The 19269-nt window shown below is 36.5% G+C and overlaps 1 protein-coding gene across 1 annotated transcript; it reads left to right on the top strand.

Moving 5' to 3' along the window:
- Positions 1-4583: 4583 nt before the first annotated feature.
- On the top strand, positions 4584-8273 carry LOC141251476 (uncharacterized). The gene is made up of 4 exons (XM_073670330.1): positions 4584-4862; positions 4923-4994; positions 5069-5263; positions 8049-8273. The coding sequence occupies exons 1-4, from the start codon at positions 4584-4586 to the stop codon at positions 8271-8273; spliced, it is 771 nt and encodes a 256-aa protein (XP_073526431.1).
- The last annotated feature ends 10996 nt before the right edge of the window (positions 8274-19269 follow it).

The raw sequence follows: 19269 nt of genomic DNA, 5'->3' as shown, positions 1-19269 counted from the left end.
CAGCAGTGGACCCGCAGTCGCGGATGAGGGCCCGCAGTCGCGGATGTGGGCCCGCAGTCATGGTTTCAGCTTCTTTCTTCTCCCCTGTCTTCTCTTCTCTTCTCTTCAATGGTCAAAGCGCGTCTTCGACCCTCTTCTCTTGGTATCTTCTCATGTCACTTTCTACACTTCTACTCCACTCCGAGTACGCCGATAAAGGTCCAAACAGAGTTACCAATATGCGTGCCAAATCTTGTTGTCGAGCTTCCTGCGAATTCCCATAATATAAACTCCGAACCGAGTTCCAGGAATACCACTCGAAAAGCACCTAAACACCACTATTTCTAAGCTAATAACCGTTAGTTATACAATATGTAATCTCTCTATCAACCTGTTAGACGATCTTGTGGCAAAATGTAGTATGTCATCGGACCATGCACACACTAGCTTCTCCTAATGAGGGGTAAGCCATGTGGACTCCACATATCCTACCAATCCCCCTTCTCTTGCACAATTCCACTTATCTATGGAGTATTGTAGTCGTTCCTTGTTCTCCTCCTTCGTGTGAGACCTCATAACCCGACACATACTACTACATCATTTATTCGCGTCAATCCTCATCAACTTTGCATATGCCCTAACATTGTGGTCAACATGTACCTAACAAAGCAAGTGTCGCACATCTCCGAATACATGTTCCACTACCTTTATTGCATCGAGCTCTCTATCTGACATTATGCATAGAGGTCTTTGATTACCATATAGCCATCTTAATCTCTTTAAGGCCCATACATAATGCTTCATTGACTCCTTCTTTATTAATGCAAAAGCAATATAATATGTGTGATTCGTAGATGTGAACCCTGCAAACTCCGGTAAAGGTTTCCCGTACCTAAACGTGTTTATACATTACTAATAATATAGACAATAATATTCAAGTATTAGATGAAATTCAACAATTAATTATAACAATATCGGTAAGTCTTGTAAGTAGAATCCATAATGACTATGTTGGGCAACGTTCTCAATAAATGTTTTGCATCTGGATGTGAGATAAACAAGTCGGTGATAACCAATTTTCCATCTTCATTGTACCTCACTGAATGTGTCGGTGAAATAGCCCCTCTCCTTCAAAGAATTCAATGAAAATTGGGTAATATTTAAATTACCCATGGACTTAATCCTCTCCAATTGACTTGAAACTATAAACCTGATCCTTTGTAACACGTGTACCCGGAAATTCCTTCAATAAGGCAATCAAAATACTTTTCGGCTTCACGCCACTAGCCGAAAGTATTGATATTCTGCTTCGTTGCTTTTTTGTAAGCCTCGCAGCAAATGTATGACCATACAAAGACTGATCGATATCATGGTTGTGCGTTCTACAACAACTCTCAATCTCCATCCAAGATTGGTTTTAAAATCTCCGGGCAAATATTTACCATGCAACAAAAGGGACATCCTATCTTTTTTCCTCTCTTTGGTCCCCTCTCCGGTTGAGACACCTCTCCTTCAACCTTCTTCTTTCCCAGATCTGTAAAATCCTGATCGCTCGCAATGAAGTTCAATATATTTTCCCACCTTTGAAACTTTTGTGGTTACGACTAGGGATGCACAAATAGACCGAAGGACCGCAAAATCGGACCGGACCGGACCAAAGGAATTTCGGTCCGGTCCACGGTCCTAGTAATTCTGAAATTCCGGTTCCCGGTCCGGTCCGGTCCAAACCCGGATGGACCGAAATAGTTTAAAATAAAACTTGTCTCTAGAATTTTAAAGCAGTACAATACAATGACCTTTGCCAAATCAAATGTCAGGCTACACCTAAAAGGTAAAAAAAAGTGAAAAAATATTATTTAAAAAGTTGTTCTATACTTCTACTATACTATCAGCGTGATAGTTGTTACCATTTGCCTTCACTTAGCCCGTTTTTGTGGAAATAGGGTTAATTAAATTCTATAATTTGACACCATTAAGCACACTGACGTATACATAAAACATCAAAATCTGGTCTGCAATAGTATAAAAGTTATTTACAAGCAACAAAAGGAAATGAGTTAATATTTTTAGAAATTCCCGGTCCAACCGGTCTTTGGACCAGACCAGACCGGACCGATTCATTCCGGTCCGGTCCGGTCCCCGGTCCGTAGTAATGAAAAAACGCGATCCACCGGACCGGACCAAAATTTTCGGTTCGGTCCGGTCTATTTGTGCAGCCTTAGTTACGACCATAAAAAGTCCATAACCAACACCCCTCACCCATTCTCTCAACTCCTCTACAGTCAGCCAAATCATATTAGTAGTAAAGTGTTCGGTGTAGTCACACCTCGAACACTCCTCAACATCATTACCCTGATTCACATTAATCAAATTAGTTACTACTTCTTCTAAATTACTATTACAAATAAACAACTATAAACATACAACTAATAATTTGTGCAATACCCAATTTATTTATTTATATCCAAATGAGGATAAACCTATAATGCATAATAATAAAGTATAATAATCATAATTACTAACGAATAAATATTTTAACCATGATTAGTTGCATAAAATATATTAATCATGATTAATGACAAATAAATATTATAATCATGATAAAAATATCATAGTATTTCTAACAAATAAATATGATATAATATTCATGACAAATAACGAATAAATATAATTTTGATGATTAATCATCAAAATTAATAATGACTAAATATAATAATCATAATTAGTTACTACTTAAATGGTGAACATTTTTAACATTTTTTTATTTCTATATTATTACTTAATGTGTTGGTACAAGCATTTCTAAAGGACAACATGCATTTCTTTGTTGGTACAAGCATTTCTAAAGGACAACATGCATTTCTTTTGTACATAATTTTTATGTATGGGGGCTTATGCACTTTCACAACCAAATCATGTATATAAGTCAAGATTACTTGGTATTGACTTAGGATTGAAAATCATGTATATAAATCTTACAATATTAAAAATTACATAAATAACCAATACACAAATATAATATAATGATTATTCTAAATACATACCAACAATAACCAATACACATATATATTTTCAAAATCATGTATATAAATCTTAATATATCATTTCTATCTTCAATACACATATAACTCAAAGATGACCTAGTATTTAATTTTTCATCCTTGAGTATATTAGCAAATCATATATATAAAATAAAAATTACCTAGTATCATAATTATATATCTAATAACATAACAAAATAACAACTACAAGTACAATATTAATGACAAATACATACCACTAACGAACTATCAACTACCGACTCCGCCTCACTCGTTGGATCACTTGAATGACATGAATATGTTTGATCATTTGATGAAGAAGACATTGTTCATTACTTTTTTTAGTATCATAATTATATAGAGTACCGCATTTGAAATGCGGAGTATATGATTACGGTTTCAAGGCCTCAGATTTAGTGCATTGGTGTACGGGCCCCCCAAATCCCTATACCCACTGTATATAATTAAGGTTTCAAGGCCTCATATGTAATGCATTGGTGTCCAGGGCCCCAAAATCCCTATACCCCTAACCTAGTGAGTTGGAAACCTAATAACACTTTTCGCATATCAAATGCATAAATTTTTTTTTTGTCTTTTTTCCAATATTTAAGATAAACCTAAATAATTTGTATTTCCTTTTATTTTTAGCCATAAAGTTAAAAAAATATAATTTATATAATTAGTATTTTATTATTGTTAGTTATAGATCCATTTTCTTTTTATTTATAACCATAAAATTAAAAAAATTAATTTTCATACGTATTTTTGGTTAATTTGATCTAAATAATTTATTTCATTAAATTCAACAACAAGGAGGATGGCATAATTTTCATTTCCTTCCTAAAGTGTAATGTTTCGGAATAGGTGGTAACATTTAGTTCCCTCCTAACAACCAACATTTAACTCATTTTTTAAAGTTATATTCAGCTATCGCAAAACAAATGCGAAGTCAAGTTTTTTCCTTCCCAACACACCTTTTCTTGTACCTGCGCGGGAACAATATAAAGTCAGATATTGGATTTCTAAAAAAGCTGACTTTAGATATTTTTATGGTTTTTGCATTAAATTCTCTTCTGCACACCAAACCCAGAACCTTTTAAGAAGGTTCATGACATTACACATCATACCATACCTAGCTAGACTTCACGGGTACCAATATACCGTAATATATTCTCATTAGTTGCTTTTTAAATAAAAAAGTCCTTCCGCAAGACAAATGCAAACTGAATAAATATGTTTTCTGACACTGAATGTAGTATTACACCTAGCAAGACTTCACATGTACCAATACACGTTAATAATATCTCATTATTTTCTTTTTTAATATAACATGGTTCCGCATACCAAATACAAACTATATATATATAAGGTTTTTTTTATATTTTTTCCTCTACAAAGTTATTTTTCTACTCTCTAAAAAATTCAAAGAAATAGGTCAAAACCTGTTAAACCCACCCTGTGCTACAGAACGCCCCGAAAAAAAACATTCCTGAACATAACCTATATCTCTCCTCCTTCCATTGCATGTCATCTCTTCCATGCGAATTGCCCACAAGGTCAAACATGGTTAAGGTACAACTTTCGAACAACGATTCCAACCCAAAAGATTCAACCTCCTCCAGATCCAGGGCTCGTCGCTCCAATTCTAAATTCCTCAAGGTCAAACCTAAACCCAAACCACTCCCCCGGTTGCAGTTGGAGCGCCCGATTGCAATTGAATACAATCCGAGCGATTTTCGAATTCTAACCCCAGACTTTTTCCAAATCGACACCCTCGAACTCGCTCCTCTTCTTCTCGGAAAGTTCATCAGGAGGGACGACGTTGTTCTTCAGATAACGGAGGTCTCTGTTTACATACGTATAACATGTTCGATGAAATTCACTGACTTGTGTATGTGGAAGGTGGAAGCCTATAGGACGAACGATTCAGCTTGCCACAGTCGTTTTGGTATCACACCTAGAACAGCTCCACTGGTATGATTCTCGGAAAACCTAACCTAATTAATCGGTGCATTCCAATTGAACATTGATTGATTTGGTCTGTATAGTTCGGACCCGGAAGTCACGCGTATGTTTATCTTTGCTATGGTCTTCATGTGATGCTCAATGTGGTTGCTGACAAGGAAGGAAACGGCGCAGCCGTCTTAATTCGTGCTTCAGCTCCTCTCGCTTGTTTGAAAACTATTCAGCCACGTCGTGGTCAGATAACTGAGAAGCCTACTCTTCTCACCGGGCCAGGAAAGGTCAATTGATTTCTAATTTTGGATTTTTCATGGCAAGAACAATCAAAGCAGGTTTGCTGTAAAGATGTTATCTTGGTTGCAGGTTGGGCAAGCGCTAGGGCTTAGCACTGAATGGTCAAATCATGCGTTGTACGAAGTAGGGGGTGTAGAGATTCTAGATGGTCCGAAGCCGAAAAGTATAGTAGAACTTTCCGGCTAAAGCAAAGAAAGAAGAAAAGTACCCGGTAAATGGCAGAACTTCCACATGTAGAGCCAAAGGAAGGTCATCCTTTCAAACCTCTCACATGTAGAGACAAGCAAAGGCTATCATAGTTCAAAACTTTATTAAAGTACCTTGCACCATCTCAACTACTATCACATCAAATAAAATAATAAGAGTATATACAAAAGGTATTTATACAAAAGGTATTGATCCAGAAAAGTATATAGATCTTCAGCCACCATATAGTTTTTTTTCTTCATTTTTGTATACAAAAGGTATTGATCAAGAAAAGTATATAAATCTTCGGCCACCGGTCACCACATATAGTTTTTTCTCTTCATTTGTGAAACTGAAATTTATACATCTATGTCCACATCTTCTGCCCTTCCTTCTTCTGCCCTCTGCCCTTCCTTCTTCTGCCCTTCCTTCTTCTGCTCTTCCTTCTGAACATCTTCCTTCTTCTGCCCTTCCTTCTTCTTGTTCAAATTCCTCCACTTATCCTTGAGTTGGCACCTAGTCTTTCCCTCAAAAATCTGTCTGTGAGTTCAAAATTCCCTTCCATTTTCCAGCACCATGCACACTCACTCTTTCCCTCAAGGCCTGCTCTTGAACACCATCTCATTTATTATATTCTCTTTCCCTTACTCGTTTAGGCTTGTTGCAGGATGTAGAATGCAGTTGTTGTGCTTCAGCACTTATGCATAAAGTGTTGCAGTTTTACATGGCAGCTAAGGTACCCCTGACTCAGGATGTGCTTCAACTATGGGTTCAAACTCGTCATACTCCATCATTGGTTCTAGGTAGAATTTGAAATGACCAATCTCTGCTATTTTGTATTCAAATACAGCCGGCATACTTGACTGGAGGCCTATAGTTAACTCATGCGACAAACAGGTAGCTTTTGTGATAGCATTTACATACTTGAGATCAAAGCTTAGCATTACCAGTTGTTTCATAGTTGCCTGCAATAAATGAAACAATATATAAGATTAGTATATTGGTAAATCAAATTACCGAGAGTATTAAACGTCAAGTTTTGTCTTCTGAACCTGTTCAACAGAGGAATTAATTCCAAAAGTGATGCTTCCACCAACATTGCCTTTTACCGCGAAAGTCAGACCTTGATTGGAAATGGATACCATCACTGCAATAACAATAGAAAACTCTCATTTACTCCAAGGAATTGTTGAAATAAATATCCTACAGAACTGACTTAAATTTCATTGAATTGAAAGAGTTATTAAATACAAAATAGTCTAACTGCCATGCCAAATTGATGGCTACATTCAGACCTAATTTAGAACAGACCAGACTGAATTTAAAGTGCAAATGCTAACAAGAATTAAACAATACTAATAGGAATTAGATAATATGAACAGACCAAACTGAATTTAAAGTCAGATAGTACTAACAAACTAGTCTAACTACCATGCCAAAGTCAATACACTGGCACATTTAGCAGCCCGCCTAAATCTAGATTTGTCCAATAGTGTGGTCTGCCTATGTAATTTCCCTGAAGGCATTACAAACCTTGCGGGCTTTGATCTAATATAAGCAGACATTTCGTTTGAAAAAAAAAAACTAACATGCCAAAGTGATATGGCTACATTTAGACCTAATTTAGAAGAGACCAAACTGAATTTAAAGTGCAAATGCTAACATGAATTAGATAATACTAACAGGAATTAGATAAACGAACAGACTAAACTGAGTTTAAAGCCAGATAATACTAGAAAACTAGTCTAACTGCCATGCCAAAGTCATGGCTACATTCAGACCTACTTTAGAACAGACCAAACTGAATTTAAAGTGCAAATGCTGACAGGAATTAGATAATACTAACAGGAATTAGATAATACGAACAGACCAAACTGAATTTAAAGTCAGATAATACTAACAAAAATTAGGGTTCTGACTTAAACTATAGCTCAAACGATAATACTAACAAGTATGTAAATGCAATCACAAAAGCTACCTGTTTGTCCCATGAGTTAACTATAGGCCTCCAGTCAAGTATGCCGCTGTGTTTGAATACAAAATGGCAGATATTGGTCATCTCAAATTCTACCTAACCTAGCACCAATGATGGAGTATGAGGAGTTTGAACCCATAGTTGAAGCACATCTTGAGTCAGGGGTATCTTGGCTGCCATGTAGAAACTGCAACACTTTATGCATTAAGTGCTGAAGCACAACAGTTGCATTCTACATCCTGCTACAAGTCTAAACAAGTAAGGGAAAGAGAATATAATAAATGGGATGGTGTTCAAGAGCAGGCCTTGAGGGAAGGAAATTTTGAACTCACACAGACAGATTTTTGAGGGAAAGACTATGTGCTAACTCAAGGATAAGTGGAGGAATTTGAACAAGAAGAAGGAAGAGCAGAAGAAGGAAGGGCAGAAGAAGGAAGATGTTCAGAAGGAAGGGCAGAAGCAGGAAGGGAAGAAGAAGGAAGGGCAGAAGATCTATATACTTTTCTGGATCACTACCTTTTATATATACTATTACTATTTTGTTTGATGTGATAGTAGTTGTGCAAGGTACTCTAATAAAGTTTGTTGTAAAGATGTTATCTTGGTTGCAGGTTGGGCAGGCGCTAGGGCTTAGCACTGAATGGTCAAATCATGCGTTGTACGAAGCAGGGGGTGTAGAGATTCTAGATGGTCCGAAGCCAGAAAGTATAGTAGTGGGTCCGCGAGTTGGGATTGAATATGCTTTGCCTGAGCATGTAATTGCACCCTGGAGATTCGCCATTGCTGGTACGCCATGGATAAGTGCTCCCAGGAATACACTTATTCCACCACCCTGATGTTCCATGAGTAATTTCAGTGAATCTTGTATGTGTACATTGTTATCATGATCAAGATCCTGATATAAAACGATATCGATCCTGTGTAGAATCTTAAGTATGTCAGGATCTTACCTAGGCGGGTTGGATCGGTAAGATCGGGTAGGATCACATGGATCTTTCGATCCTACTGTCCTTATACTTTATTGGCTCTTTCCATTTGGGACAGCAGATGAATTCTTCACATACAGCATAGAAAATATTTTTAGATTAAAAAAGAAAACATTCTTCCAAGCATCGAAGAAAAGCCATATATGAGAGAGAGTACCAGCTTAGATTTTCTCCCTTGGGACAATACTGAAGGTGAAGGTGAGGGCACAACAAGAGGAGCTAAAGGCTGTGAATGTGAAGTCCTCTGTTTTTTTCGTGAAGCAGAAACAGTTGGACTTGGTAATACCTCATGAGAAAGCATAGAGCTTTGATGTCCACCTGTCTGTCTCCACTCCCTACAACCATTACCGACCTTCAAGGTAGCAGTGCCCTCCGTTGCAATCATCCAAGAGGCACCTCCTTCAAGTAAAATTACAAAATAAAGCTTCCCGGCACAGAGATTGAGCTATAGAATCAAGGAAATAGCTACTGAAAATCAAATTAGAAATAACTAAACGGGAATTAACAGTTTATGCCCTAGAAGATTCAAACGGAAAGTAAAGATTACTGTCTACTGCACATTTGTTTGGATAAAGCACCAAATGAGTGCCCGCATCTACTGCTCTCGGGCAGAATAAAGGGGTTAAATCACGGGGTATGCAGCGTCAGTGGCAGGATTCGAAATGGATAAAGAGAATTTAAATGGAAGCAAAACACAGAAATCTCCGTAAGAGCATAGAAAGCTGAGTGGAAAAATTAAGACATGAAATAGAGAGCGCGAGAGCATACTTACATGACGTATCAGTAGAGCGAGGGGGAGAGAAGCGGAAGATAGAACGAGTAAACGGCAGTCTAAGTAGAAGAATCCTTTTAGCAAAACCCTAGGTGTCTATGAGGTAAGAACCCCTTTCAGTGAATAGCAATCGAACAATCTCCAAATTGATAGCAGAGAATCAGTCAAGGAGAATGAAGAAGGCGTTAATGGGCTGGGAAAGAGAGAGACGGGGGATAGCGCGAAATGAAATTGGGGCAGAGCAAATCCAGAATGGAAGACGAGGGAGGAAGGGCGCAGTGGAGAAGAAGAATTGAAAGATGATTTTGGCAGCAACTCCTCACAATTTGATGTTCTGGACGCTTAATTTTACGTACCACCTAGTTTTTATTTAGTAGGCAAAATTTATAAAATTGATCCCTATAAAGTTTTAGATAAAGTGTATATATTTCGTAGGGAGAGGATCAAAATGAGTACAAGTATTAATGTGAGTATATGAGTACAAGTCTTAGCCGTTGATCGATTTCCATCCAACGGCTCGGATCGCACACTCCTTCACCAGTTGTAATTAAAAATAAAGGGTATTATGGACTTTACCCCTTCTATTTCCTCATTCCTCCCTCACCCGTTGTCTCTGTTGCGATGTCTTCTCCTCAAAATTTCGCCTGCGTCCTCTCCGCCTTCTCGATGTCTGCGTCATCTCATCCTCTTTCGATGGAATCCCCCTTCCTCAATTTCTATGTTGCCTCTTTACCATTCAATCTTCCACTCTCTCTTTTCCGTTGGTGGAGAGCGACCTACCTTCCAGGAGAACGAGTGTTTCAACTGAACCTCCTGCCACCTACAACGCCACAGTTTCTGACACCATCGACGGAATCTGCACCACCCTGCGGAAGCCCATCCCTCTTTATATATTGGTTATCGATTGAATCGTTCCACACAAACATTAGGGTTAGGTTTATTGAAACTATAGAATTGCCTTCCTCAATATTGCTCGTTCTGCGGCATTTCAGAAGATGGATGTCCTCCAACAAGGTACAACTTTGTTTCCTTCGAATTTCTGAAATTTGGCATTTTTAATTTGATCAGTATTTCGTGATTTTGATTAGTACTGAGATTTAAACAGTGTAGTACCGAGGCAAGAACTGAGGTCACAAAGGATTAATTAGCCAACAAATTGTTCAAATCTGTATCACTTGATAAATCTTTTGCACTATCCTGGACAGACAATTGAAGAGCTGCACACACAGTGAAAGACAAACACATAAAAAATCAATATCTATGAGTTGCACCGAGCAATCCATAAGCTAAATCAATGGCTCTAGAAATGTGAAGAAAAGAACAGAAAGGTAAGAAGATGTTTACTTTGATAGCGACCTAATAAAATCCTTACTGCGGATCAACACTTGATAACATCTTTGAAGTGTCAAGGATATATATTTTTTAAACCTAGCCTCAAAATGTTACAGATATTAGTTGTCAGTTTTTTTTCCAGAGGAAACATGTCAGTTAAAATCATAGGCTTAATAGATGTATGTCTTGTAGTATTTTCAATTCTATTTTTCATAAGGACCGTTTATCACTAAGGAAAATGTTTACAGCTCACCAAAACAATTTATTTTCGTAGACGCTGATCACAAAAACTGTTGTAGTACTGTCTGTGATAGCAATCTCCCATTTGAAACAAATATTTTTCAACTTGAGCTCTTCTGACACTCAAGAGAGGATGCCAATCAAGCTTGTTTATCACCCAAAACTCCCATTCTTGGTTATCAAGTAAGTACAATATCAAACTCATCCTTGTGATATCCCAGCTTGATCCTTAAATTACAACTACATTTAACCAACAAGTAGATAAAATCACAGCTCTACTTCCCATGAGATTCAAAGAACCCACAGACATCATCATTGCAACATCCTTCTTCCAAGTTTGTACAGAGACATTTTCAACTCAAACATAGTTTTACCCTAAGCCTTGTCAATTATTTCTATGCATATGATATCTACAGAAGTCAGCTGCTGAAGCTGTCTGGAAAGGAGGAAACTTCCAATATTGAGAGATTCGTAGCAGGGGTTGCAGCTGGAATCACTGTTATGTTGCTCTGCTTGCCTATGGATACTGTAAGTGGCAACAACTTAATGATAGTTAAATTTTATTTGCTTAGTTCTAGCATCATTTTATCTGCTGTTTCTTTTTAGCACATTATGGACTGCATCGATGACTTGTTGATTAGCTGGTTACTTGTTGGTGTTTTTACCTTCTTATACTAGGAAAAATGTTACATGTGTTGGCGCAGGTTACTTGCTGGTGTTTTTTACCTTACTATAGAAGAAAAATGTTACATGTGTTGGTGCATTGGATTGTGACTATAGAAGAAGAAAAAATGCCCTCACTTTGTTGAGCAATTTCTTCTAAGGGGCTTCATCTTAGAAACACATGTATGTGTTTGAAGGAACAATGCTGCATGTGGAGATGAAGTATTGGGGTGGTGGAGAAGGAAGGACAATATTCTAATCCTTCTTAAGCTAATTTGTTTCATGCCTGCAGTCTGCTAATGTAGTTCTAATGTCATCTAGTAAACCTAGACTAACATCATTCTTGATACATTAGGAGGGCTAACATCCTTAAGTACCCCAAGATTGATCTTGGAAACTGATGAATGTATGTTTTATCATTGGTGGTTTAGGTTGGTAGTAATCGGCAGTTTAATGTGTTTGAGTTGTATATTTTGTGGGGAAAAAAAACGAACGTGAACAAAGATATTATGGATATCCAAAAGAAAATTCATGAGCTTGAAAAGACGTGAATCTCTAATAGAATTCGTGAACCGCCAAAATAAAATTTATGAACCTTCAATATATATTTATGAACTGTCAATATAAGATTTATGAATCTAAAATTTAAAGCTCGTAATGCATAAGAAAAATTCTAAAAAAGTTGTAAAATATCATGAATTTATAAATAGGTGAGTGATGCTATAAAAAAACTCATAATAATACAATAGAAAATTCATGGACCTTGAAAAAATATCATAAACGTTCAAAAAAAATCACGAGCAAAAAAGACTTGAACCTCCAATGAATTTTTTTAAGGAAAGTTTATGTACTATCAATATAAATTTATGAACATTTTAAAAAATGTCGTAAAGAAAGTTTATGTACTATCAATATAAAGTTTATGCTGTAAAGAAAGTTTATGTACTATCAATATAATTTTATTACAGAATTTTAGATTTATATTTTTTCATCTAGATTTAAAAATGTCGTAATAGAATTTTAGATTAATGAATTTTATTACAAAATATTTATGAACCTTTAATCCAAATTTACGAACCTTTCAATACAAATTTATGAACCTTCAATATAAATTTACGAACCATGTACTGAAATGAAAAAGCTTATTAATCCACAGTTATAAATTTTATTACAAAAAATTTACGAACCTTCAATACAAATTTATGAACCTTCATTACAAATTTACGAACCTTCAATACAATTTATGAACCATCAATACAAATTTATGAACCTTCAGTACAATTTATGAACCATTAATACAAATTTATGAAAGTTCAATATAAATTTATGATTTTACCAAAGAATTTTAGATTTATAATTTTTCATCTAAATTTATAATTTTTCATAATAGAATTTAAGATTAATGAATTTTATTACAGAAAATTTACGAACCTTCAATCCAAATTTACGAACCTTCGATACAAATTTATGAACCTTCAATATAAATTTATAAACCATGAGCTGAAATGAAAAAACTTATGAATCCGCAGTATAAATTTAATTACAAAAAATTTATGAACCTTCAATACAAATTTATGAACCTTCAATACAAATTTGTGAACCATCAATACAAATTTATAAAACTTCAATATAAATTCATGATTTTATTAAAGAAATTTAGATTTATAATTTTTCATCTAGATTTATCATTTTTCATAATAGAATTTTAGATTAATGAATTTTATTACAGAAAATTTACGAACCTTCAATACAAATATACGAATCTTTAATACAAATTTATGAACCTTCAGTACAAATTTATGAACTTTCAATACAAATTTATGATTCTTTCAATACAAATTTATGAACCATCAATACAAATTCATGAAACTTTAATATAAATTCATGATTTTATTAAAGAAATTTAGATTTATAATTTTTCATAATAGAATTTTAGATTAATGAATTTTATTACAGAAAATTTACGAACCTTCAATCCAAATTTACGAACCTTTAATACAAATTTATGAACTTTCAGTACAAATTTATGAACTTTTAATATAAATTTATGAACCATGTACTGAAATGAAAAATCTTATGAATCTGCTGTATAAATTTTATTGCAGAAAATTTAAGAAACTTCAATACAAATTCATGAACCTTTCAATACAAATTTATGAACCTTCAATAGATTCTTAGATTTATGGCATAACTTTTGATTCGATTATCCATTTAAGTATTATGAGTAGTCATTTCGAAGGTCTCGGTCCGAAACACGATATGAGCATCTTTCGGGTATGCCTAGGATAGCAGAAAGCACATAATCTGCGTATATGTAGCTGGACTTTACGCGTACCTTGCGTTCAAACGAGCATAACTCTCACACCGATTGTCGGAATCGGGCGTATAATATATGGAAAGAAAGCTCTCTGAAAGAGCTATACGACTCTAGCTCCGAAGGGGCTGCCCGTTTCCTTTTCTCAAAAAACGGACATTTTCCCCTCCAAATATCACTTTAAAGTCCGGACAACACATAAAACCGTCGATTTTCAACTTTTTTTTACCGAGATTTTCGAAGAAATTAGCAACGGAGCCGTCCAACACATCATTTAGTTTAGCGGCAGATTTATGCAATCCATCACTAAATTTCATAAATATGAAAAGACGGGTTATATAAATTTTACGAACCTTCAATATAAATTGATGAACCTTTAATAGAAATTCATGTACCACCAATACAAATTTATGAACCTTTAATATAAATTTATGAACCATGAACTGAAATGAAAAAACTTATGAATCTGCATTATAAATTTATTACAGAAACAAACCTTCAATACAAATTTATGAACCGGCATTTACAAATTTATGAACCTTCAATAAAAAAATTATGAACCATGGACTAAAATGAAAAGGCTTATGAATTTGCAATATAAATTTTATTACAAAAAAATTATAAATATTCAATACAAATGTACAAGCTTATGAATCCACTTGCATAAAGACAAGAACTAATGTATACTCTCAATTATTAGTTAGACTCTCCAAGCTCACTTTTTGTTTTGTAACAGTGTAATGCGCTTTTGTTGTTGTCCTAGCAATGCCAATATTTGTTATAAGTTCCTCCGCTACTTTTAGTCCACACACCGAAATATATCCTATAATTAAAAGCCAATCTAATTTATCAAACAAGTGAATTTTGGAAAGTAAAGCCCATTACAGGTCAGGTATATTGAAGCAAGCATCCTTATCAACCTGTTGATGGTGTAATCGAATACTGAAGCAAGCTTGTATGCACCAGCTATGTTGGAGGTGGCCTTGATTCCAACCATGGAGGCACTTGAGTAGCGGATGGTGCACTGCTAAAACCATATGATGCCGCCTTTGACGAGAGTTTAGTTGGACAGGATGATGTCTGCTACCTTATCAATGCAGGATCCACATATGGTGAAGTTGACGTCACCCTTACACAAGTTTTTCATGTACACAGTGCTAGGTCCTGAACTCAATCCTGATAAAACAGTCCAAGTTGTTTAAAATGAAAAAAGATTCACGTATAAGTTCTATTCTAAGAAGATAAAATCCAGTATTGAGAACTTGAAATTGAGTTGACAAGATAAATAGCATGCTAAGTACATAAATCATAGATCATCACACTATATTATACATGTCTCAGGCCTGAAGTGTTTACCATTAGGCTTTGCATCTTCCTTTTCCACTTTTTTGCTTCTGCAGTTTACAGACAAAAAATAAATGTCAAGATTACTCTTTTGTTAAAGCTGTAATCTATGGACCAAGAAAAAACAAATCTGACTTCACAATTAATTAGTATAACTTACCATTAAGACAACAGAGAGCATCAAACCATTTGAATATGCGGACATACACAACAGAGAGCATCAAAATGAATGTCAAGGTTACTGTCATTGAAGAAGAAACTTCTGTCAGCAACAAGGAACAAAAAAGTACTGCTTTTTGCTATTGTATTTATCTCTCTTCAAAATGTGTAAGTATAAAAATGTAGCAAACCATGTAGGAGTATCCACATTCTTCACGAATCTTTTTCAACTCCTCATCTGTTTCGTAGTTCTTAGCATCTAAACGCCAGCTGAGAACCCAGTGCCAGCCAGCCATATATTTGTCCACTCTAATCAACCAAGCCATAGAACACCTAACCTAATGCTTCTTGCACTCCCAGATACACAGAAACAGTAAACAAATTCCGATGCATAAATTTTATGTTGAAATTTGTCATTACCTGCACAGCGAAAGCCGCTTGCAGTAGGGTGGCTTCAGAGGCCGGCTTTCCTATAAGCTGAAGCCCAATGGGGAGCCCATCTTTGTCGTAACCAAGTTGTGCATTAATACAGTACTCAACGAACAAACAAAGAGAGGAACGGAGTTTGAGATCTCACTTACAGGAACCGAAACAGCAGGCAGACAAGGAAGTTCCCTGTAATCATGTATCTCACCAATGCAGCTGATTCATGTATGCACAAAAAACAACTACTACACTCACAATACTGATCTGAAATATTCCAGAAATGAATGGTAATCTATAGTATACATGCCCAAATCTTCATGAACATGAATATACAGACATACACGGATAGTAATACATTGGATAAGATGACTTTATATGCCCCCACAGATCAGCGGAATGAGACTGGCGGGAGGACAACATGGCACTCCCCAACTTCAACACCCCATTCACCCCAACAAGCACATCACTCTTTCACCACCATTTTCTTCTGACTCTGTATACACTCCTTGGAAGAAAACAGAAATTTGGGTATGACCCTTCCACATTCCAAACTGACTGGAACTTGTCTAGTTTGAGATTTCAAGCAATGGACTGTTCCTAGTAATGACCAAATTCAACACCCCATTCACCCTAACTGCGTTCGTTGACCGATGTGCATACTTAACATCAGTGATACTGAATGTGCTAAGCATAAAAGGTGGTGTAGACTGTAGACTTGTTAAAACTAACCGCATCCACAAAAGGCACCAATGGACGAGTCGTACTAATTTCCTGATTCCAATCCCCGTTAGTAAAAGAGAGATATAACTCCCTCACAAGCTCTCTCTGCCTCTTCAATCATGTCGTATTTAGGTGTAAGTGAAACATCAGTTAACATAATCGCTTCTTCTAATTCAAATGAAGTGATCAAGGGAATCAACCAACGAAGAATCAAAGCCCCAACACACACAAGTCTCAGGTTTCCCATCTGCTTGAAGACTAATTCAGAACAAGCAAAAGTAATAGACATATGAGGAATCTGGAATTTCGTTGACGAATTATGAAATTCAATGGATGACCTAATAGGAAAAAATAAATGGACAAGCAGTTAGGATCTCGCCGAGTGCGTTTCTCACTTTTGCTGATTTACCTTCTTGTGTTTCTCAATCGATTTCGCTGAATTTGTGTTCCTGCTATATTCGTCGCTGGACTCACCGTCACTCGCTGCTCGAAATGAATCTAGGGACGAAGCAAGTCAGAAGCTCTTCCTCTGTTGATTGAGATGAACTAGGCACGATCGTAGCTCGAGATGAAATTGGGGGCGAAAAGGACGCCAACGATTCTGAGGCCGAAGACGAAGGCGGGGGATGACAGAGGGCGTAGGAGTCGTCGATGATCGAGAGGCCAAGTTTGAAGACGATCGTCGGCTTCAAGAGTGCTGATGACTCTCCATAGATGGAGGAAAGGGATCGAATGAGGGTGGTCAACCCGAGATTCAGCGTGTTTTAATGTCAGGGTCAATTTCGTCTAAGTACCTCAAATTTTATATAATTACAAAATTACCACCGAGATTTTTAAAACCAGCACGCCCTAGTAAAACTTCCTATTAATTTTTCTTTTTTCTTGTGTAATTTTCTGAACCGTTGATCATTTCAATCCGACGGTTCAGACATGTACTCACCTACTCATTATAAGCACTCTACTCACAAGAACCTCCCTCATATTTCGTAAACTCTTATTAAGTGTGCATATTATTATTATTATTATTATTATTCACATGTTTTAAGATAGGTTGTCTTTCGAGGAAAGGATCAACCTAATTTATGAATAATTTTTCAACAAAGGATAAAGGTTCTGTGTAGCAGTCCACTATAATTAATGAGTGTCACAAGTTATTCTTAGTTAAAGAATTCGCTGCTTGATTTGCTTTCATGTAGATTAATCTGAACTTCCTGAATTTTCTAGAGTAGACTCTTTACTTCCTCGACTATCATGTGTATGTCCCGTTTTCCCTGCAAATTATTAACAACCAGAAGATTGTCCCCTCAATTATAATACGTCTAATATTGTGACGCATTGCACACAACACCCCATAAGAAAGCATTAGGTTCCGCCCACAAGGCTAAGGTCATCCTGGTAGTGTCCCTCTTTGTCGTTATAGTTTTCCCCACTTGTCTCGTATAATAATACCGATCCACAATGACCTGATGACCTGATTGAGGCATCAATAGTTAGTTTAAAGGTACCACTCTTGGTTTCTTCCATCCTAACACTAGGTTTAACACGTCTTGTCTTCTCTTTTGAAGTCTGAATACTCCAAGTTCTAACTAACGCAACTATCACACTCGGATTTAACGAATATGGATCAACATTTCGGAAACTGTGTTAGTTGAGATTTAATCATCTTGTTAAAGCTTAATCTATTTCTCTGTGTTTTGATGATAACAAACTAATATGTTTAATCTCTTAGTGTTTTTAAGCCTTCCAGGTCATTGCCATATTTGTAAGGATGCGCTTAAGTCACTTAGAGATGCGCTTGACTGGTCACAGTCGCGCTTAACACCAAGCGGAGAAAGTAAGTTTCGCAAACGGTGTTTAATAAATCCATTCAAGACCAAGAAGTAAGAGTGATCGAGCTTCGAGGGCGTAGAGACGCGCTTGAATGAAGTCGAAGAAAGTTGACCACGAGGTTCCACTGAAGCTTAGGGTGCGCCGGAGCGCAGGAGAACAAATCTGCACGCTACGAAGGCTGGTAAAGCGGGAGAGTGCAAGTGCGTGCACAGGAAGGTGCGAGAAGAACTTCACACTCTTTGGGACGCTACTCCAGGGATCGCCAGCGTGGTAAGAGTTTGTTAGAGCTTGAAGCACACGGATTGCTTATGTGGCGTGGATCAACACATGAAGAACAAAACCAATTCACTCCAAGCCGTTGATTAATTCTGGTGAAATGATCAAGGCACACGGATTGATGAGGTGGCATTGTGTTTAGTCTTTGTTTGTTACACGGTTGAGTTATAGGTTTTAGCTTAAGACTTGTGTATAAATAGAGTACTATTTCATTCACTCTAGGTGTTGCAAACGTAGGGAATATAGGAAGCTAGAGAGAGCTTAAGAGATATTTCGTTTGTAATCAGAGAGTGTTGAGAGTGCCTTTGTTCTTCAGAGCTGAACTGAGAGTATTGTAGAGAGAGTGCTTACGAGTGAGCTTCTCGTGTTGAAGCGAGAGATTGTAATCACTTCTTAATCAATACAAGTGTAGTGGTGAGTTTTATCCCGAGTCAGGTAGTGACTTAGGGTTCTCACCGTTTGGAAATTCTTGTGTGTGCAAATATAGGTGCGCTTTAACAACTTAAAGCGCGCTTTATTGTCTGTCTAACCTCTTCCGCACTTAAGGACTTTAGTAAATTCATTACTAATAGTTCATCATAGGTTAAGCGCAAGCCAAGCATTCAAAGCGCAATTGAATCCTTGTTAAGCGCAACTAAGGCTTAATGAACCTTAGTGACAGAGAACAATAGCTGATCAAAACACGTGTTTTCTACTTTGGTAACGTGTTATAACCAACAATTGGTATCAGAGCTACAGGTTAGCTATTTGCACTAATCCTTTTACAGGTT

Source organism: Phyllobates terribilis, unplaced genomic scaffold, assembly GCF_046119375.1.
Source record: "Phyllobates terribilis strain yellow unplaced genomic scaffold, ASM4611937v1 Scaffold_7117__1_contigs__length_39883, whole genome shotgun sequence".
In the NCBI taxonomy this organism is placed as follows: domain Eukaryota; kingdom Metazoa; phylum Chordata; class Amphibia; order Anura; family Dendrobatidae; genus Phyllobates; species Phyllobates terribilis.
This window is presented reverse-complemented; position numbering and strand designations above follow the sequence as displayed.